Source organism: Aquarana catesbeiana, linkage group LG03, assembly GCF_042186555.1.
Source record: "Aquarana catesbeiana isolate 2022-GZ linkage group LG03, ASM4218655v1, whole genome shotgun sequence".
Lineage (NCBI taxonomy): Eukaryota > Metazoa > Chordata > Amphibia > Anura > Ranidae > Aquarana > Aquarana catesbeiana.
Window position 1 is genome coordinate 309,907,512 of NC_133326.1, and position 23,206 is coordinate 309,930,717.

At 40.7% G+C, this 23,206-nt stretch overlaps 1 protein-coding gene across 1 annotated transcript in view; it reads right to left on the reverse strand.

Annotated features, from left to right (window-relative positions):
- NEDD1 (NEDD1 gamma-tubulin ring complex targeting factor) overlaps window positions 1-23,206 on the reverse strand; it is a 149,674-nt gene that overhangs the window by 111,149 nt on the left and 15,319 nt on the right. The window contains exons 3-6 of the mRNA XM_073620264.1: window positions 15,875-15,969; window positions 12,796-12,912; window positions 12,552-12,692; window positions 12,242-12,471 (exon numbers count right to left, since the gene is read on the reverse strand). Of these exons, the coding sequence (XP_073476365.1) occupies window positions 12,242-12,471; window positions 12,552-12,692; window positions 12,796-12,912; window positions 15,875-15,969 (583 nt within the window). The remainder of the gene's footprint in view (window positions 1-12,241; window positions 12,472-12,551; window positions 12,693-12,795; window positions 12,913-15,874; window positions 15,970-23,206) is intronic.

The following is a 23,206-nucleotide window of genomic DNA, read 5'->3' on the forward strand; positions in this document are numbered from 1 at the left end:
TTGCGCGGTGGCATGACGTTGCACCCAAACAAAATTGACATTTCCCCACAAATAGAGCTTTCTTTCGGTGGTGACTGCGACATTATGGAGGACACTTTTGACACTATTTTGGGACAGTTGTCATTTATACAGCAATCAGTACTATAAAAATACACTGATGACTCTGTAAATGACACTGGCAGGGAAGGGGTTAAACACTAGGGGGCGATCAAGGGGTTAAGTGTGTGCTAGGGAGTGATTCTAACTGTGGGGGGGGGCTACTACTCACATGACAGCGATCACTGTTCCCGATGACAGGGAGCAGTGTTCTCTGTCATGTCACTAGGCAGAACAGGCAAATGCCTTGTTTACAAAGGCATCTCCCTGTCGTTCTGCTCCGTGACACGATCGTGGGCACCCTGCAGACATAGACTCTGCGGGACCCGCGGTCACAGAGCACACGGCGCACCCACAATGTTGCTTCTTAAAGGGGACGTACCTGTACATCCATTTGCCCAGCCGTGCCATTGTGCCGACGTATATTGTCGTGTGCTGGTCGGCATGTGGTTAAACAGTGTCACTATTCAGTGCTTTATGCAGCACTGTGATAAAATGTATGCCTTAATCATTTAAATTGTAGCCTGCACCAACACACAAGTATAAGTGTGAAAGCCACCAAAAAGAGAAAAATTTGCCCGAGGGACTTTACAGTGTGAAAGCCAAAATTGAAGGCGGCTTGGACTTTTTAGGCACAACTCACTGAGTATTACATATATTAAAAAAAATATCCCCATTAGAAGAGTCAATACAAAACTGTTAAATAATTCATACTGTACAGAGTCACTGGATACAAATATGGCAGCTTAGAGATGATAATAAATCATTCCATCATCATATTAAAGTCCAGAAAAAGGCTAAGTAGCAGGTGTAGATGAATCAAGTGTCCTGGGCTCTACATGTTGCGCGCCTCATGTGAAAGCCATTCTGCAGATTTATAATGTTAATTGCTTATTTACAGTTCTGCTTACGGTCGTTTACCTCTTCACAAAAAAGCACAATATTAAAATTTACAAATTGTTACATTAAGAATTTTGTACGTTTTATGTGCATTATCGATTGTAGAGTATTTATATTGAAAATATCAGTTTTCGGTAACTATCACGTGACCTACAAAATCAGTAGCAGCAGCTTTTCATTCTACCGGTGTGCTTTTAAAATATGTACGGTTTTGGGGGATTCATTATTAACTTTGAAAGCTGCAAGTAAAAAATACAAAAGTTACGTATTGCAAAAATGGTCTTGCAACTAAAAGTGAAATGCAGGGCCTGGCAGTGGAATGGTTACTTTTTTTTTTCTTCAACCAAATGATTACAGCTTATATAAATAACCACAATAGAGAGTATTTACAAATTTTGAAAGAGATGGTCTGCAACAAAGTGCATATAAGAGACGCCCCTTTGGATTTTAAAAGGCAAAAAAAGAGTAAAGAGAATGTGTAACCATAAAAGGCACCAGCTGTGCCAACTTTATTAATGTACAAAAAATAGAAAAAAAAGTCTGAAAAGACAAGACAAACATATACAAAAGGTAATCAATATCTTTACAGGAAATTGTGTCTAAGACATATAGAGCATAAATAGGTAATATCACCCAATGCCAGCGACCCCAAACCATCGACCGGCGCTAGGTGAGTGTGGTGGGGGTAGGTGGCTAATGCATATTTCCCAACATGTTTCGGAGAAGACCGTAGTCAAACTTGTATAATCCTTCTTCAGGGAAATTGTTTTACATACAGATGGGTGAGAGAAAATTATTTCTTGTCTCTAGAACGTAAATATGAACATCAATAAGTAACATAGCAAAAAAAAAAGGGACCATGTACATGGTCTATTTTGTGGCCATTTTTATATAACAAAAAATCATGGTAATTACATAATGAAGCTCATGTCATGAATAAAAACAAACAAATGGAGAAATCAATATGCTGGTTGTGAGGGTGACAGAGGGAGTGCCTGTGACAGCACGCGGAATCGCAAGGGCACCTTCACAAGGGACACCTATCCACCCTGTAGCAAACAATGTCAGCATTAGGGGGAAAGATTGCACAAAGGGAGAGGCCAAAAAAGTATGTTTGTTTAAAAAATCTATGAGTGTGTAAGGACTGGCCCTGTAAGGTGCCAAATCCATAAAAGATATGGTTCTTACCTAGGTTTGAAAGGTAGATCAGGGGCATCTGCTGCTGACAATCCGGTGTCTGCTGCTGTATTGGCATAAGACATCCGGATGTGAGCAAAAGGGTGGCCTATATATGGGAGCCATGGATCATTTTGGCAAGATTGCTCAAATCAAAACAGCTGTGTTTTGACACAGCTAAAAGAGATTGAATCAGGGGTGTGTGAAGAGTGGCCAATCGGAGGCAGACCGAGAGACCGCCCCAGCGGGGACGTGCCTCAAGGGGCGTACCTCAGGCACAAGGGCGCGCGGCGCAGCCGCGCTCACAATTGGCGCGATGGCGTCACGCGTCAGCGTGCCACCGGCGGGAAAGCCTCACCGATCGTCATGGAGACAACGGTGAGGGCATATAGACGCTCCACCCTGCACAGCCAGTGCAAGATGGGAGGGAGAAGCCATCACCGTCCTTGGCTGCAACAGGGGGAGCCCACCCGCCGGGTGTCAGCGCACAAGCAGCACCATGGGAAACACAGGCGCCCGATCCTGCCACCTGGTGGATAGATGAAAAAAGGCAACCAGCATGTTTAACAAAGAAAATAATCACAGTGTGTCATGAAAAATATAAAATAAATAATTAAATGGACAATAATAGTACAAATGTGAGTAATAAATAATGAGAAGTAATGTGTAAAAGAAAAAAAAGAAAAAACAAAAAGAACAAAAACATACAAGGAAAAAGAGAATAACAGTGATTAAACACAAAATATAAAACAGCAATGAGAGTGATCAAGCCAGCACTATATACCGGGATATATTGTTGTATATGGTTGGAATGATTGGAAGGGATCTAAACCAAGCGGATAACCTACATATTAAGTTCACATACCTCTGATGAGAAGCCTGGGAGGAAGGGTCTAAATTTAAAAGCCTCATTCAATCCTGGTGGCACGGTAGCTCGTAAACTGTGAATCCACCTAAGTTCACATTGAAGGAGGCTTTTATTGAAGTCACCACCTCGTGAGCTAAAGTGGATGCGATCAAGTCCCAAAAAATGAATTTTGGGGATCGAGGTGGGGTGTGCCAGGGCCATATGTCAGCCGATAGTTACATCAGGATCACGTTTTAAAATGGTTGAGACATGTTGATATATTCTCTTCCATAGGGGATTAATGGTCTTTCCAATATAGTAACCTCCACACTCACATGTGAGTAAATAAACTACACCTGGGGTCTTGCAATTGATAAAATGTCTTGGGTGAAATAACTGTCCATTGGGTAGGCGGATGTCCCTACGTCGGTCCATATACTGACAGTAGGGACATCCACCACACGAAAAAGTACCCAGGGTTTTACAAGTATCCCGCCTGTGTGACCTGTACTCATTTTTCACTATTCTATAGGATGTCCCTACTGTCAGTATATGGACCGGCGTAGGGACATCCACCTACCCAATGGACAGTTATTTCACCCAAGACATTTTATCAATTGCAAGACCCCAGGTGTAGTTTATTTACTCACATGTGAGTGTTGAGGTTACTGTATTGGAAAGACCATTAATCCCCTATGGAAGAGAATATATCAACATGTCTCAACCATTTTAAAACGTGATCCTGATGTAACTATCGGCTGACATATGGCCCTGGCACACCCCACCTCGATCCCCAAAATTCATTTTTTGGGACTTGATCACATCCACTTTAGCTCACGAGGTGGTGACTTCAATAAAAGCCTCCTTCAATGTGAACTTAGGTGGATTCACAGTTTACGAGCTACCGTGCCACCAGGATTGAATGAGGCTTTTAAATTTAGACCCTTCCTCCCAGGCTTCTCATCAGGGGTATGTGAACTTAATATGTAGGTTATCAGCTTGGTTTAGATCCCTTCCAATCATTGCAACCATATACAACAATATATCCCGGTATATAGTGCTGGCTTGATCACTCTCATTGCTGTTTTATATTTTGTGTTTAATCACTGTTATTCTCTTTTTCCTTGTTTGTTTTTGTTCTTTTTTTTTTTTCTTTTTTTTCTTTTACACATTACTTCTCATTATTTATTACTCACATTTGTACTATTATTGTCCATTTAATTATTTATTTTATATTTTTCATGACACACTGTGATTATTTTCTTTGTTAAACATGCTGGTTGCCTTTTTTCATCTATCCACCAGGTGGCAGGATCGGGCGTCTGTGGTTCCCGTGGTGCTGCTTGTGCGCCGACACCCGGTGGGTGGGCTCCCCCTGTTGCAGCTGAGGACGGTGATGGCTTCTCCCTCCCATCTTGCATTGGCTGTGCGGGGTGGAGCGTCTATATGCCCTCACCATCGTCTCCATGACGATCGGTGAGGCTTTCCCGCCGGTGGCACGCTGACGCGTGACGCCATCGCGCCATCTTTTATGGATTTGGCACCTTACAGGGCCAGTCCTTACACACTCATAGATTTTTTTAAACAAACATACTTTTTTGGCCTCTCCCTTTGTGCAATCTTTCCCCCTAACGCTGACATTGTTTGCTACAGGGTGGATTGGGCGTCCCTTGTGAAGGTGCCCTTGCGATTCCGCGTGCTATCACGGGCGCTCCCTCTGTCACCCTCACAACCAGCATGTTGATTTCTCCATTTGTTTGTTTTTATTCATGACATGAGCTTCATTATGCAAGTACCATGATTTTTTGTTATACAATAATGGCCACAAAATAGACCATGTACATGGTCCCTTTTTTTGCTATGTTACTTATTGATGTTCATATTTATGTTCTAGAGACAAGAAATAATTTTCTCTCACCCATCTGTATGTAAAACAATTTCCCTGAAGAAGGATTATACAAGTTTGACTACGGTCTTCTCCGAAACATGTCGGGAAATATGCATTAGCCACCTACCCCCACCACACTCACCCTGCGCGGGTCGATGGTTTGGGGTCGCTGGCATTGGGTGATATTACCTATTTATGCTCTATATGTCTTAGACACAATTTCCTGTAAAGATATTGATTACCTTTTGTATATGTTTGTCTTGTCTTTTCAGACTTTTTTTTCTATTTTTTGTACATTAATAAAGTTGGCACAGCTGCTGCCTTTTATGGTTACACATTCTCTTTACTCTTTTTTTGCCTTTAAAATCCAAAGGGGCGTCCCTTATATGCACTTTGTTGCAGACAATCTCTTTCAATATATTTAGGATGATGGCAGTTCTTGCACGCCAGTATGGTTTCCCATAATTTGATCCTTTCCAGTATTTACAAATTTGTATATGGGGAGGAATTATAACCCAGGTGGTTATCTTGTGAAGGGAAAAAAAAAAAAAACTATTAAAATGCTGTAAACTGCACCAGTACATAGCACAGTGGAGCCTTCTCAAAAAATCTGAATACATTCTCCTATAAGAAGGCACTACTGCTATACTACTAAGCCTTCTATAAAAATCAAAAACATGGTACAGCAGGTAGAAATGTAAAAGTCATAAAAGCGTACTTGCTGAAAACACATTTTATTTTCTCTCTAGGCTTGTGACACACCTGGATGTGTAAATGCAATGAATAATACTAAACTTCCCGCACATTAAAGTTCTTGCTGAATGATCTGTCCTTGCAACATATTTACAAAACTATCCCTACATACAGGAGGCTAACCAACTATAAATGTTGGAAGCACTCAGCAAATTCATAACAGCAATCAAAGCAGCATTTTCTTTTTAAAACCATAAGTATGTTTTGAATGTACATTAGTGACAGAAAATTATTCTGCAAGGCCTTACTGAACAGCCACAAATCTAATAAACACGGACTGATATAAAAAAACAAAACAAAAAAAAAAAAACACACCACACGTGTATGTCTGTGCCGAGCACACACCCAGATACTTTTCTTATTTTACCATACACTGTGGTGCACTGCAGTAGTCAAAGTGCAGGTCTGATTTCCAGTGCAATAGGGTGCACTGACCAATACAAATGAATAGGCAGCGTTAAAGCAATGTACATAATTGCACCTGTGTTAAATACACCACAGCAGACTGACCTGGTGTGAACAGGTCCTCGATAACCTCAGAAGTATCTGAAACTGACGTTAAAGGTTAAGTTCACCTTTTTTAAAAAAAAAAAAAAAAAAAAAAAAAAAAAAAAAAAAAAAAAAAAGGTACAATCTTAGGCTCCTGCAGACTGAGTACCTGACTGTCAGTATACCTGTCTGCCAGTACCTTGTACAGACAGGCAGTTACTGGCAGGAAGGATCAATGAACTACCTAGAGTGACTCATCAGCACCCTGGTAGTTCATTGAGAACTACAGGCTGTCAGCCGCAATGGTTGACGGTAGTTGTAGTTCTCCCATTCACAGAACTCTGTGAATGAATAAATGACAGGGCAGGGCGGGAGGAGTGGTTTTTTTTTGTTTTTTTTAACTGTAACAGTGGGTGTGAGGAGAAGATGATTCCCAGCCGCTGTCACAACGGGGACTAGGTGGGTGTGGGGGCTGTTCAGTTAGTAACATGTTACAACCTATATATGGGTACAACATTTAACATGTTACTAAAGGTGAACTTATCCTTTAAATACAAACAGAATGGACCTAAAAGCACGTTGTACATTTCCATCAACGAAAGACCATTGACCCGATAGGCCCCAAGTATTCTCCAGTCCTTTTCCACAATGCATCAAGCATATACCCTTAACCTCTTGCTGACAGCGCTATAGCCCGGAGGGCATCTATTGACGTCCTCCCACAACCCTGCCTCCGGGGCACAAATCAGGAGGGTTCTCTAATCGCGATGTCTTTCAGACACCGCTGATCACAGATCGGGGTAAAGAGCCAATCACCGCGGCCCTTTACCATGTGATCAACTGTGCCATTACTATTTTAACTGCACGCAATTCCATATTTTCACTATTCTGCTTAACGCACAGATTAACAGACCCTTGCTGTATTGTTTTCAAGTAGTATGAGTTGATGAGCAGACTAGCAATGTGAATGAGGAATGAGGAAAACTAAAGTACACTGCAAACTACTAATGAGGAAGCACAACCTGAATAGAAATGAGCATTGGGGCATCACACAAAAAGTGATTGGGTGCAGTGACCACACACTTACAAAACTATCGTCTTCCATACCGATGGGGATTCCCCTTCCGCCTGTCTGCCTCGAAGGATGGTGTCCAATATTCCATGAGGGATCTTCAGGAGAGAGGCGTTCATACGCAATCTTGGTCTTCAACCGCTACCAGATAAAGACCCCATACCACTCCCGAAAACACTAAACTGCATCCATCCCAGGCTGGATTTGGACCCCTGCTCACCAGAAATCACAGAAGACCTACTCCACACCTCAGCGTCACCCTTTCTCTAGACTCCCACCTTGAAAGATATCCTTTCTGCAGTTTGTTCAATTTGGCTTCGGCCCTTACCTCACTGAGTTTCCCCTAATTTGGGGAGTTTACACCCATGTACATGGGATGCCTTTTCTGTGAAATATAGTTAAATTTTTCTACCAAGTTTTTTATTATGTCAGAAGACGGCAGGGATCACGCCAGAGAAGTTGGAGCTCCTTGTGTGCCTCCTTTTGATCCACAGCTGTGGATTCCTGGGTTTTTTTTACCCCCCAGGCTACACTTCAAATTTTTTTTTTGTTATTTTAGGTCTTTTTTTTTTTTACCTATTTTTCACCTTTTACTTGTTCTACGGAAGTCTTTTACCATTGTTAATCCTTACTACTGTTAAATTCTGTTTCATGTCTTCCCTCCATAAGATACACCATGGACTTTTTTGCTCATTTTGTAGGTCTATATTTTTGAAGATGATGCTTTTTGTTTTATGGTCACCATAGCTTAACCATGCTTCACAGTAATGGCTCTACAAGTCCTTACTTATAATGTGAAAGGTTTGAACTCTGTTAATAAATGCTGGTTAGCCTTGAAGGAGTTCAAATCTTCAAATGCGGACATAATCTTAGTCCAGGAGACACATTTCCAATCAGGGGCACCCTTTAAATTCGCTGCAAAACATTTTCCTGTTTCATTTATAGCTTCCGACCCCACTGGCAAAGCAGGGGTTGCCATATTGATTAGAAAATCTTGCCCTTTAAGAGTAAAATCCTCATTTATGGACCCTCAGGGCAGGTATATTTTCCTGGACTGCGATTATCTCTCACGCCCTTTCACCTTGCTCAATGTTTATGTTCCCAATTCAAGTCAACTATATTTTCTCACTGATGTATTTGGAAAACTCGGCAAATATTTTATTTTTGTTTTATGATTGTTGGCGGAGATTTCAATATGACCCCGTCCCCTAGAAGAGACAGACGTGCACTATTCTCCTCCACCCCTTCGGCTAAAGTAGAATGTCAAACTACATCTTTCCACAGACTCATCAGATCACATAACTTACTGGATATCTGGAGAATCAAACATCCCACACACAAACAATTTTCCTTTTTTTCCCCTCCACATAAGATGTATTCCAGATTGGATTATTTGTTTGTCACGGCCCCTTTACTGACATCCTCTGTAGACTCAGAATTAAACCCTATAACTTGGTCAGATCATGCTTTTTTTTTGTCCAGCTTGATCTTACACTTTCCTCATCTACACCTAGAACCTGCTATTGGAGACTTAATGACTCTCTCCTTCAAAACCCTATCATTGAAACGCGATTGTCCCAGAATTTAACTGAATTATTCCAACTAAATGACAGTTCTGTGGCAGACGTGTCTACCCTATGGGAGGCCCATAAAGCATATTTTAGAGGCCTGTGTATCTCAACGGGCTCTCGCTTAAAGAGGGATTCTGCAGCTCAAAAGATCTGATATTCTCTCAGCTCTGAAAAGCAGAAAGTCTGCTACTTGCCTCCCCCACGGTGGCACGTCTACACACAGTCAACTCTTTACGCGAACGGTTAAAATCTATTGATGTGAACAAATGCTTCAAATCCTTACGTTGGGCTAAACAGAAATTCTACAAATTCGCTAACAAACCTCAAAGGATGCTAGTAAATAAGCTTAAACCACGTCTGTTTTACTCTTACCCCGAATTTCTTATCCAAGCTGATGGAACCCCAACCCACTGTCCTCAAACAATATCTAAAGTCTTTGGGACATTTTACGATAAGCTATATAATTGCCTAAACACAGATCCCAAACACCTATTCTCCCAAGAGGATTTTAACTCCTTCTGTAACCCTTTGAAATTGCTCAAATTGTCGTCATCTCAAGTAGCTACCCTTAACGCTGCTATAACGCCAGAAGAATTAGCTGCAGTTGTCAAGGAGCTGCCTTTGCATAAATCCCCAGGACCAGATGGTTTGCCCTATATCTATTACAAAACCTTTCTCCCAATTCTAAGTCCATGTTTAACAGATCTTTTTACTTCTCTGCAAAAAGGCGATATCCCTCATCCTTAATTTTTACATGCCCATATTACAGTCCTCCTGAAACCTGGCAAACCCCCATCGTTACCAGATAACTACAGGCCCATAGCCTTACTTAATTCGGATTATAAAATTTTCACAAAAATCTTAGCTAATAGGCTTTCTCCTATAATACCTAGCCTTATCCATAATGATCAGGTAGGCTTTGTCACAGGCAGACGTGCAAAACTAGTACAAACTCTCTCTTTTCGCAGACGATATCTTGCTTACTTTAACGAAACCGCATATCTCTCTTCCAAACCTCCATGCTTTATTAGATACATTCAGTAAACTTTCTGGTTATAAAGTTAATAAGGCCAAGATGGAAGCTCTTCCTATACATATTCCCCCCACACTTCTTAACACGTTACAAAATAACTTCCCATACCATTGGGTGCTCTACTTCCCTTAAATATTTAGGTATAAACCTGACAGCATCTTATTCCAATCTATATCAAGCTAACTTCCCCTCCCTAATTTCGGAAACACATGGCTTACTCCGTAAATGGGCGGATTGTCCTCTGGCTCTTCTGGGTAGGATAAATGTCCTCAAGATGGCTATACTCCCGAAGTTCTTGTATCTTTATGAAACATTGCCAATTGCACTCCCTATGTTACAACTTCGAAATATTCAACGGGCCTTCACTAAATTTATTTGGGGTAATAAAGCACACAGGATTGCTGGCACAGTGGTATTTGCTCCTCATTCTTAAGTGGGGTTGGGACCCGATCTTAGTAAATACTATCATGCTACCCATCTCACAGCGATCATTTCTTGGTCATCGCTCTTTGCGACAAGCAGATGGTCGGAATTGGAACTGAGTGTTACTAGCCCTGTACATCTTTGTTCAATGCTATGGGCTGACTTGACTACTTCTTTATCTCAGCTCAGACATATTTGTTTAGGACCAATGTTGTTTACTCTCTCCATCTGGAAAAAATGTAACAAGGGGTTCTCTCTCTCGTCTCCATGCCCACCTCTCTTGAATGTTATTTTCAACCCGGAAATTTCCGGATAGTCTTTCCTATAATAATATGTATCCATGGTCCCAAGCAGGCATTTTTCAGCTCAGTCACCTAGTACATCCTGTAACTCGCAAATTACTTTCTTTCCAAGATCTCCAAACCAAATTTGATATACCCAAAAAGCTCTTTTTCTCTTATCTTCAATTTAAACACTACTTCCATTCTATATCGCCTGCCGTGACCTTAGAAAAACCCAATGCTTTTGAAGCTTTATGTGCCCAAGGTCCATACCAACCTGGTCTCATTTCTTGCATATATAAGATTCTCCATGATTCCAAAACGCTTACAATAGACTCATGTTTACATGCGAAAATGGGCCAAGTTACTTCCTACCCCTATATCCCTCCCTCAATGGCAGAAGATCTGGACTTCTATATCTAATGTTTCCAGATGCGTGGAGCAGAGAGAGACAGTTTATAAAGTCCTTATGTTCTGGTATGAGACCCCGGAGGTTATCCATAAATATGACCCCTCTATATCCCAGAAATGCCAGAGATGTTCACGAGATATGGGAACACTATCACATTTTTTGGGAATGCCCATTAATCTTGCCATTTTGGTCCTTGGTCCAATCAGTGCTCCAATTTGTGTTGGAGATGGACCTTCCAAAGGACCCGGTTAATTACTTACTAGGCCTTCCAGTCCCTGGAATACCTAAATATGCCAATAAGCTGCTGTCATATATTCTCTTAGCCGCCAACAGAGTAACACCTATTCACTGGCTATCTCCCAACACTCCCACACAAGCCCAATTGATCTTGGCTATAGCACAGATACGTAGAATGGAACATATGACAGCGGTGATACATGATTCTCTGCCTCAATTCTCAAAGATATGGGATGCTTGGGATAACTCCTCTTTCAATCCTGAATCACTATCCTAAACTGCTGTCAAGTGTTCGAGACAACTAGCTCTTTCATATTCGAATGATTAGCCTGAATATTATTATTTTTATATCTACTATTATTATATATATGCTGTGACAGGACCCATGGTGTACTCTCCCTTCCCTTTTTTCTTTCTTTTCTTTTCCTGACTATGACATTGTTCACTAAGAGATGCTTTTTCATCTCTATATAAGAGAACAGTGATATTTCTCTGTAAATGTGTTTTTTCCTGTTTTGTTGAAAACTTCAAAAGGGATTGGGTGGCTCTACAGTTGCCCAGATCAATTTTACAGCTCAGAGCCGGCTGAGAAAGACTGAAACACACTTACAATTGCTACTGCAGCCATGAGCTTGTTTTAACCTGTTCACTCTTTGAACATACCAGACACATGCAAAGTGGAACAGTAGTTAACTAGAAAAGTTATAACTTTTGCAGGACTGACAATTGTCAAAATCAATACATTCTGTATCTAGAAATTGCAATAGGACTAGGGGGTCGATTTGCTAAAACTGGAGAGCGCAAAATATGGTGCAGCTCTGCATAGAAACCAATCAGCTTCCAGGGTTTTTTTGTCAAAGCTTAATTGAACAAGCTGAAGTTAGAAGCTGATTGGCTACCATGCACAGCTGCACCAGATTTTGCATTCTCTAGTTTTAGTAAATTAATCCCTTTATATTCCCAAAAAAAAAAAAAAAAAAAAAAGACAAATCATGGTGAGGCAGGCAAGGATCAATCTTTATGGGTGCTAATTCTTTTATGCAGTTACCTTCATAGAACTTACATTTTGCTGGACACATCATAACAGATAATTCTTTTGTCTAGTCCAATGGTCACAAGGAGGAGATCATTTACTGGTGAGAAACAGATGCCAGATGCTGGAGCCTTGTGAGCACCTTCAAACATATGGTATGGATTCTGGCTGTGGGCATCCCACAAGGTCACACAACCAGTGTCAGATACAGCACCAAGCAAAAACTTCTTCACATAGGAATATTTCAAATGTCGAATGGGCTGAAAAACACAGAAACAGAGTGAAAATCAACTAATAACACAGCATAACAAAACATAAAAGGAAGAGACACTTGTAGTACCTGGCTGCTTCCATGGCCAAAAGGTGTGCTGGATAAATTGGTAGTTACATTATGCAGTATGATTTCTCCACTCATAGAACCGGAAGCAATATAGCTGTCATTACTATTAAATGTAACACAAGTAACTTCATCTTTGTGATCCTGAAAAGGAATAAAATGGCAATGCTCAGAAAAGTACACAAATATGAGAAAGCCTGTGATTAAAATCACCAGGCCATTTAATTTACTTTTTGGGAGGGGTTACCTTTAGTGTTCGGTGAAGTCGTTTTGATTTTAAATCCCAGATATTAACTGTATTATCGAGCCCTCCACTGACTACATATTGGGAGCCTGAGTTCAGATTTACACAAGTTTGTTTCTTCTATAGTAAATAAAGGAGAAAACAACTGTTAATACAAAAAAAGGCGCTTTGGGGCTAAGAAAAAAAAAGTGCCTGAAAAACGGCTCCCCTAGTGCTTTCACACTGAGGTGATGCGCTGGCAGGACATTAAAAAAACTCCTGCAAGCAGCATCTTTGAAGCAGTGAAGGAGCAAGGTATACACAGCTCCTAAAGTGCCCCTGCCCATTGAAATGAATGGGCAGCACCGCCGGCAAAGCGCCACTACAGTGGCGCTTTGCGGGTTGCTTTAGCCCTTTTTCGGCCGCTAGCGGCCAAAAATCTTCGCAAAGACGACGGTAAAGCGCCGCCAAGAATAGTGGCGCTTTACTGCCGACACCCCTGTGTGAAAGCAACCTTATAGAAAAGAAAAATTGAATGATCCCAAGCTCCCTTGTGTGACCTAGAGCCTAGGCTGAGTATTCATAAGTAAAAAAACATAAATACATTTTCATTTATTTTTATTTTAACAAGCAACACAGTTTGACATTGCATACATATGCCTCACCGATACATTAGATTCCTTAGTGATAAATTTACTTTAACCTCTTCATAACCACATCATAACAAGAAAGGAAGATCTAACAACTTAAAAGAGAAGTCGTTTTTTTTTCCCCAGATTCATACTTACCTAGGTGGATGCAGCATAGCTCCGATGCTGCATCTGTCCCCCGCTGCCTCTGCACTGAGAGCTGAGCGCTCGAACACCACTGATGGCTCGGTTCTCACAGCTCCCCGAGCAGAGAGCGGCTGACTATCAATAAGCATCTCTTCACCCTGTTGCCACCCCCGCGCTCACTGGAGCACTGAGCTGTGGAGGGGGCGGTGCAGCCATCTCAGCGGCTCGCTGAGAGGCTGAAGCGGGCATCAGTCCAGGCACCTGGCGGATCCGACTTTGTCGTCATGATGTAGTGCCTGGACTGATTCCTGTGACGTCAGCAGAGAGGGGACTTCAGCCCGCTCTCTGCTGAAAATGGGTCACAGGAGTGCAAACGAATTGCACTTCTATGACCCATAGGAGAAGCCCAGCCAAACGAGCTCAGGCTGGACTTCTCCTTTAAACTCTCCTTGGAGGAAAATATATTTAAATCAAACTTAAAGCAGAAATATAGTCAAAATGCTAGGTTTGCCCCTTTTTTGAACCCCTACTATCACTGCCACATAGTTTTTTCAGTCAGATAGAGCTTTCTTTTGGTGGTATTTAATCACCACCGGGTTTTTTATTTTTTGCTAAACAAAAAAAAACATTTTTTGGAAAAAAAAAAAAAAAAAAGTTTGTTTGTTATAAAATTTTGCAATTAAGTAATTTTTCTGCTTCAGTGATGTGCGCTTATGAGGCTGCACAGATTATCAGTGCCCTGATTATCAGTATAAACGTGGGGGGTCAGAATTTTCAGTTATCAACTCTCCTCACACTGTGACAGCATGTGAGGAAAGTAGTGCCAATAATAGGAAAGTTTATTTACATGTGATCAGCTATGATTGGACACAGCTGATCACATGGTAAAAGGACACAGCGATCACAGAGTGAGCCAGATGCATGCTCAGGGAGGACGTCCATGGAAGCCCTTCCAGAACTGGATGACCGTGCTGTTGCCATCTTTTGGCTACAGCGTGGTTAAAGCTGAACTCAGTGAACTACAGTGATTATATATTTTACATCCTTACAATGGGCCAGCCTGAACCAATGTATGTAAGCATATATTGTAATGAGATCTGACCAGACTCTATGGAAACTGCAAATCACTGCAGTATCCTGAGCAAATCTTTCTAGTGACTGCTGCCCTTCTGCATAGAAGCCGCGCATTCAGAGAATGCCTTGCATTTTTGATCTTTGACCAGATGAAGTGGAGAAGGAGTACAGGCATACCCCACTTTTAAGTACACAATGGGACCAGAGCATGTATATAAAACAAAAAATGTACAGAAAGTGAAGCAATACCTTTCTTTCACTTCTGGGCGTCAGGGGCTGTAGTGGGAGTGTCAGAGGCTGTAGGGGGGGGGTCTGGGAGCGTGTTTCCAAGTAGCGGGGAGTCTGAACTATCCGTGCACGGATTACTCAGCTGCAGCTTAAGCTTGTGAGCCACTTTACATACACTAACAGGCATGTCCTTACTTGCGAATGTATGTAAAGTGAATGTACTTAAAGCGGGGTATCCCTGTAGTATTGTCACAAAAATCCATAACGCAAAAAAAAGGGGGAATAATGTTAATTATGTCTAGTATCCTGAAAGATTGACCTTGTGTTTTGAATTGTTAAAATTCACAGTGTACTTCCCGGCATGTCAGTTTGCCTACAGCCTCTTAGCTGTATTACTACCATATGAGAAGCACAGCTGCCTCTAACCAATCCCACAAAGATAAGAATAAGATTTGGAGATGCTATTACTGTGCTAGAAGAAGCTGTACATGAGGACATGCAGAGAAAAAAAAATGTCTCCCCTTCATCATAATTAGCCACCAGTAATCAGAGGGACAACTTTGACAGAAGCTTAGAAGAAGCAAAGTCATGCAAGCCTATAAAAATGGCCGCCTCCACACAAACACACAGTACAGACAAGGTAAATTAGTTAACAGGAAAAAAAAAAAAAAAAAAAAAAAAAAATCAGCTGCAGGAAGCCTATAGGCAATTCTGGTGACAAACTCTGCTCTTGGTTTCCGGTTTCTGGGCACACCTTACACAGTTGTTCGGGTCCTCTTTAAAAGTAACCTTGATGACATCTAATTATAACAACGTTTACGTGCCACTTTCTGCCATTATCTTTACACAAATTATCCCATAGCATATTTACATTGCGACGTGGTAAGTGAAGCTAGTGGATTTGCAGAAGTTGAATGGTTAGGAGATAGAAAAAAATAAGATAAAGAGCACGCTGTATATTCAGATGAAAAATTCAAACAAAAAGTATAACAGAGAGGGAAAATTTATTCTAAAAGGTTACTTACCCCCTCTGCCAGCTCCAAGAGTGGAACCGGTTTAGACTTACAGCTTGAAAAGACTATTTTATCACCACTGCCAGAAGCACTGACCAGGAAGTGATCTGAACTTACAGTTAAGGACCGTGCAACATGATCTGTGAAATTTGTTACAGACAGTGCGAGGACAGATGCTAGTATTAACCTGTATTTCTATCAACAAAGGTCAGTTTTAAGTTCAAGTACAAAGAAAGTAAAGCTGATGCCAGGAGAGATAATCTGTAAAATCTCTGAAACCAATAAATGGCATAAAATAGAATTTGCTAACTTATTGCTTCTGTACTTTTGATCTGAAAGTTTCACTTTGATAGGAGTTCAAAGCAAAAACCGCTACTGTGTTGCATCCTCATACAGTGCCTTGCAAAAGTATTCACCCCCTTGTCTTTTTACCCATTTTGTTATATTACAGCCTTTAGTTCAATGTTTTTTTAATCTGAATTATATGTGACGGATCAGAACACAATAGTCTAAGTTGGTGAAGTAAAATTAGAAAAATATATACATAAAACAACTTTTCAGAAATAAAAAAAAATTATAATAATTGGCATGTGTGTATGTATTTACCCACTTTGTTATGAAGCCCATAAAAAGCTCTGGTGCAACCAATTACCTTCAGAAGTCACATAATTAGTGAAATGATGTCCGCCTGTGTGCACATGATCTGTCATTACATATACACACACATTTTTGAAAAGCCCCAGAGGCTGCAACACCTAAGCAAGAGGCACCACTAACCAAACACTGCCATGAAGACCAAGGAACTCTCCAAACAAGTAAGGGACAATGTTGTTGAGAAGTACAAGTCAGGGTTAGGTTACAAAAAAATATACAAATCTTTGATGATCCCTAGGAGCACCACCAAACCTATCATAACCAAATGGAAAGAACATGTCTAAAAACAGCAAACCTGCCAAGAGACGGCCGCACACCAAAACTCATGGACCGGGCAAGGAGGGCATTAATTAGAGAGGCAGCACAGAGACCTAAGGTAACCCTGGAGGAGCTGCAGAGTTCCACAGCAGAGACTGGAGTATCTGTACATAGGACGACAATAAGCCGTACGCTCCATAGAGCTGGGCTTTATGGCAGAGTGGCCAGAAGAAAGCCATTACTTTAAACAAAAAAACAAAATGGCACATTTTAAAGTTTGTGAAAAGGTATGTGAGAGACTCCCAAAATGTATGGAGAAAGGTGCTCTGGTCTGATGAGACTAAAATTGGACTTTTTGGCCATCAAAGAAAACACTATGTCTGGCGCAAACCCAACACATCACCCAAAGGACACCATCATGCTGTGGGGAGGTTTTTCAGCAGTCGGTACTGGGAAACTGGTCAGAATTGAGGGAAAGATGGATGGTGCTAAATACAGGGATATTCGTGAGCAAAACCTGTACCACTCTGTGATTTGAGGCTAGGACGGAGGTTCCACCTTCCAGCAGGACAATGACCCCAAACACACTGCTAAAGCAACACTTGAATGGTTTAAGGGGAAACATGTAAATGTGTTGGAATGGCCTACTCAAAGCTCAGACCTCAATCCAATAGAAAATCTGTGGTCAGACTTAAAGATTGCTGTTCACAAGCGCAAACCATCCAACTTGAAGAAGGAGCTGGAGCAGTTTTGTAAGGAGGAATGGGCAAAAATCCCAGTGGTAAGATTTGGCAAGCTCATAGAGACTTATCCAAAGTGACTTGGAGCAGTGATAGCCACAAAAGGTGGCTTTACAAAGTATTGACTTTAAGGGGGTAAATTGTTATGCACATTGACCTTTTCTGTTATTTTGACCTATTTGTTGTTTGCTTCACAATAAAAAAAAACAAAACTTCAAAGTTGTGGGCATGTTCAGTAAAATTAAATGATGCAAATCCTGAAACAAATCCATGTTAATTCCAGGTTGTGAGGCAACGCCAAGGGGGTGAATACTTTTGCAAGGCACTGTATGCCAGACTTGTTCAGAAGATACACACGCATCTACCCCTGGTGAAGCGAGTATGGTTTTGCGAAACGCATTGGGATACTTTTTGTGCATGTGTACTCTGCAACTTACATTTTATACCTTGAAACGTGTAATGACATTTTCTACTGTATGTATAATTTCAGTGACTGCGCTATGATTCATGTTAATGTTTGCATGACTATTTTAATAAATTTTGAGACTGCATTTACTCTGTCAGTTGTTGGCTAAAACGCATTCACCTCACTTAAAGTCCTGGGGCGATTTCCTGTTTTGTGTTGCATATATTGGGATGGAGGTGGTTTGCGGGTGACACCAGACCTTTTCCTTTTTTGTTTAGAAGATACACACAAGGTCATTAAAAAAATAAATAAATAAAATCGAACGAACCCCAGGCAAAGCACACAATACTTCACAAAGGCAAAATCATACAAGCACTGACAAATTTGTTGGTACGCTTACATGAAAAAAGGAATCCCCTACAATATCCTCTGAAATAAATTGAAACTGTCCAAAGCAATTGTCACTGATCATTGTTTCATAGTTAAAAATAAAACTATGCTTTTGATTTGGATTCAATTGAAAAATGAAAACAAATGAAAACGGTATAGACAAAAAAAAAAATGGGACCCTTAACTTCATATTTTGATGCACAACCTTTAAAAGGCAATCACAGCAAGCAAATCATTTCTGTAGCCCTCAATTGCACCTTTAAATGGGTAGTTAGACCCACAAGAGTGGGTCCAACTACCCCAGGTTTGAAGGGTGCCTTCTCCAGCAAAGAAGTCCCAAAATATAACCTAGCCTCCTCCATCTTTCCCAATAGGTACTGTGGGATTTTTTTTTCTTTGGAAGTTTACATTTTTCATCACGAGGCAAAACTAGAGCTTTTTAGCAAGCAACATCAGTTCAATATTCAAAGGGCATTCTCCCAAAAGCATTGTGAATTTTCAATATGCATTTTAGCACATATCAGTCAAGTATTTGTATATATTTTTTCTTTTAGCAGTGGGTTCCTAATGGGTCAACTTTCTTCGAGTCCACTGTAGCTCAAAAATATGTACATTGACCTTAGAGTTCAGCATGTTTATCTTTGGAAGCTTTCCTTGAATTTTTGTCTACCATTCACACTATTCGTCTGTTCAATTCGGGGGTCGATTACACTTCCATGGACATTTAATTTCTTAATGTTTGCAACTATAGCCACAGGAACATCAAGTTGTTTGGATATGGTCTTGTAGCCTTTACTTTCAACATGCTGGTCTATAATTTTCTTTCTGATCTCCTCAGACAATTTTCTCTGGAAACAAATGCGTTTACTGTCATTGCTTTTCAGGAGGAAGGAAGCATTGTTTCAATGAACTGTATGGTTACTAACAAATTAGCCTACATCTGTATAATTTGCATCCATACAGAGATCTGTAAAAAATAGTTTATCCATTACCAGGTTTCTATAGATGGCAGCATTTTGACTCTCAAAAGACGGACACAACCTGATTAATATAAGTTTGGCACAATTATAGTTTATGTTATTGTGAGAAATATGGTCGTGTTTGAACAGAGTTTTATACACCATCCCTACATGTTGAAATATCAATGCAGTTATCTATATCAGTTACTTGTTCCACTAGCTCATGGATTCAGTAAAACACTGAACCCAATGGATAATCATGCCTGGCATGTTCAGTAAAGAAAGCCACACAACATGTTTAAATAAATTTTCACTTAAAAAAAAAAAAAAAAAAAAAAAAGAGCACACTGCAGGCACAGTATTTTTTTTTTTTTTTTTGTTCACCTTTGCCAGAAAATACAGTGGAAGCTGCGCTTTCAGCTCTGCCCTCATCCTTTGTTCTGCCATTCACAAAGCACAGCACAGTGGCAACAATGCAACAGTAATCAGAAAATGTATATTTTAGTAGCGCTCAGGGGAGCTTAGAGAGCATCCAAAAAACATTTGTTTTAATTTGCATTACAAAGTATTAAAGTGTTTGAAAAACTTAAAAAAAAAAAAATACTGTGCCTGAAGTTGGGCTTTAAGATCAGCTGTAAGATAAATAAGCTTAAATTAATTATTAGGTTTAAAAACTAAGCATATGGGCATTCATTTAATTTCACAGGTTTTCCTTGTTAAAGAACTTCCGATCCCCGTTTTCTAACTACTTTCCTGTATAGTCACCCAGTCTCATGGACATCCAAGACGGGAGATTATATGGAGCGGTAATGCATTATACAGACATGTTTTGCCATTACCACTATTAGGAAACCCACACTGAGCAATTACACCACAATAGCCATGGGATTAGATGCATGCATGTGCAAATTAAGTGGCTACAGGAGATAGGCAGCACAGATAAAAAAAAAAAAAAAAAAGGGGGCGAGAAAAAGGAGGTGAATACACAGTGTTTTCTAAAAACATAAATAGCTGTTTATGATTCATAAATCAAACTAAAAAGGTCATTTAGTTAGGGTTTGAAGCCAATTTAGAACGGATTGTACAAGGCTGATCTTCAAAGCATATGTCTGGTCACAATGTAAAATCATATACTCACTTCCACGTTGGAGTTAAAATTACTTCTAGGCTACTTTTATTACTCTGCACAATCTGGAAGTTTGTAAAACTACTTGGTGACGATACCCACAAATTTACTGCTTTGAATTCTGACACATAATCACCATGTCCCATGAGTAGGCACTGCTGTGTCACAGAATTCATAGATACTGCCTTCTGAACTACATGGGAGGTGCTGGGCAGGAGTTTCAGTAAGGGGAGTCAGTACGGTATTCAATTCTTGCAGGCAGCAAGGTACTATGGGATAAGCAATCCTTATAAAGTGAAAATAAACAGCAGAGGAAAAGCTGCAAAGCATGAAGGGAATCCAGGAAAATTGTGGAAAGAGGTGACCAGCAGAGAGGTAGCACTCACAATATGAAAGGAGATTTTTGATGCAAGCTTATTTTGGATTGTCAATAATGGTTTGCATTGCAATTACAATTCTGCTGTGATAAAATGAAAGTGTATGCTGTGACCACAGAACTCCTTTAAAAGGGGAAAAAAAAAAAAAAAAAAAAACTTCCAAAAATACAAAAAACTGACTGTTAAAACTAAACTGTAACCTGATCTGTTGTCACTTTCTTAAAATATTGTACATACGTAGATGCAAGAACCTACATACAGTATCTCACAAAAGTGAGTACACCCCTCACATTTTTGTAAATATTTTATTATATCTTTTCATGTGACAACAGTGAAGAAATGACACTTTGCTACAATGTAAAGTAGTGAGTGTACAGCTTGTATAACAGTGTAAATTTGCTGTCCCCTCAAAATAACAACACAGCCATTAATGTCTAAACCGCTGGCAACAAAAGTGAGTACACCCCTAAGTAAAAATGTTCAAATTGGGCCCAAAGTGTCAATATTTTGCATGTCCACCATTATTTTCCAGCACTGCCTTAACCCTCTTTTGCATGGAGTTCACCAGAGCTTCACAGATTGCCACTGGAGTCCTCTTCCACTCCTCCATGATGACATCACGGAGCTGGTGGATGTTAAGAGACCTTGCGCTCCTGCACCTTCCATTTGAGGATGCCCCACAGATGCTCAATCGGGTTTAGGTCTGGAGCCATGCTTGGCCAGTCCAGCACCTTTACCCTCAGCATCTTTAGCAAGACAGTAGTCGCCTTGGAGGTGTGTTTGGGGCCGTTATGTTGGAATACTGCCCTGCGGCCCAGTCTCCAAAGGGAGGGGATCATGTTCTGCTTCAGTATGTCACAGTACATGTTGGCATTCATGGTTCCCTCAATGAACTGTAGCACCCCAGTGCCAGCAGCACTCATGCAGCCCCAGACCATGACACTCCCACCACCACGCTTGACTGTAGGCAAGACATACTTGTCTTTTTTTACTCCTCACCTGGTTGTCACCACACACGCTTGACACCATCTGAACCAAATAAGTTTATCTTGGTCTCATCAGACCACAGGACATGGTTCCAGTAATCCATGTCCTTAGCCTGCTTGTCTTCAGCAAACTGTTTGCGGGCTTTCTTGTGCATCATCTTTAGAAGGGGGTTCCTTCTGGGATGACAGCCATGCAGACCAATTTGATGCAGTGTGCGGCGTATGGTCTGAGCACTGACAGGCTGACCCCCCACCCCTTCAACCTCTGCAGAAATGCTGGCAGCACTAATACGTCTATTTCCCAAAGACAACCTCTGGAGATGATGCTGAGCATGTGCTCTCAACTTCTTTGGTCGACCATGGCGAGGCCTGTTCTGAGTGGAACCTGTCCTGTTAAACTGATGTATGGTCTTGTCTACCATGCTGCAGCTTAGTTTCAGGGTCTTGGCAATCTTCTTATAGCCTAGGCCATCCTTACGTAGAGCAAAAATTCCCTTTTTTCAGATCCTCAGAGTTCTTTGCCATGAGGTGCCAACGTTGAACTTCCACTGACCAGTATGAGAGAGTGAGAGCGATAACACCAAATTTAACACACCTGCTCCCTATTCACACCTGAGATCATGTAACACTAACAAGTCACATGACACCGAGGAGGGAAAATGGCTAACTGGGCCCAGTTTGGACATTTTCACAAAAGGGGTGTACTCACTTTTGTTGCCAGCGGTTTAGACATTAATGGCTGTGTGTTATTTTGAGGGGACAGCAATTTTACACTGTTATACAAGCTGTACACTCACTACTAGCAAAGTGTAATTTCTTCAGTGTTGTCACATGAAAAGACATAATAAAATATTTACAAAAATGTGAGGGGTGTACTCACTTTTGTGAGATACTGTACATACTACTTCCCAGTTTACACATAAGGCCAAAGTGATAAAATAAGCAACTGTACATCTTTTTCACGCAGAAGGAACTAGCTATTTGCTTTATTGCGGCTTGTTGTAATTGCAGTGAAAGAAAGAAAATAAATCAACCATCACCTTGCCAAACACACCAATTACTTCTTCTATCTTGATGGACTGGCCGATGTTGCTTTCCGATGTTTATTGCACAGTGTGAATAAACCATCAGATACTGATTTGTAATTGTTTTGTTAGGCTGCACTACAGACAAACTAAAAGGAAACAAATGTGTTCGCTGAGCAGAAATGGTCCATTGCACTAATATAAATTGACTCGGTTTCCATCAATGACTCATTAATGCAGGTATCCCACAGCACAGAGAGAAAGTTGTATCCATTTAACAATCTGCCATTCTTTAGTTAATAGTTTGAAACTATAGAGGTCTAACCCGAGCATTCTAAGCACAATCAGCTGTGCTTTAGCTCATGTTACAATTCTTCAGCCTTAGCATTTTTCAAGCTACAGCTTGGCAAAATGGATCAATAT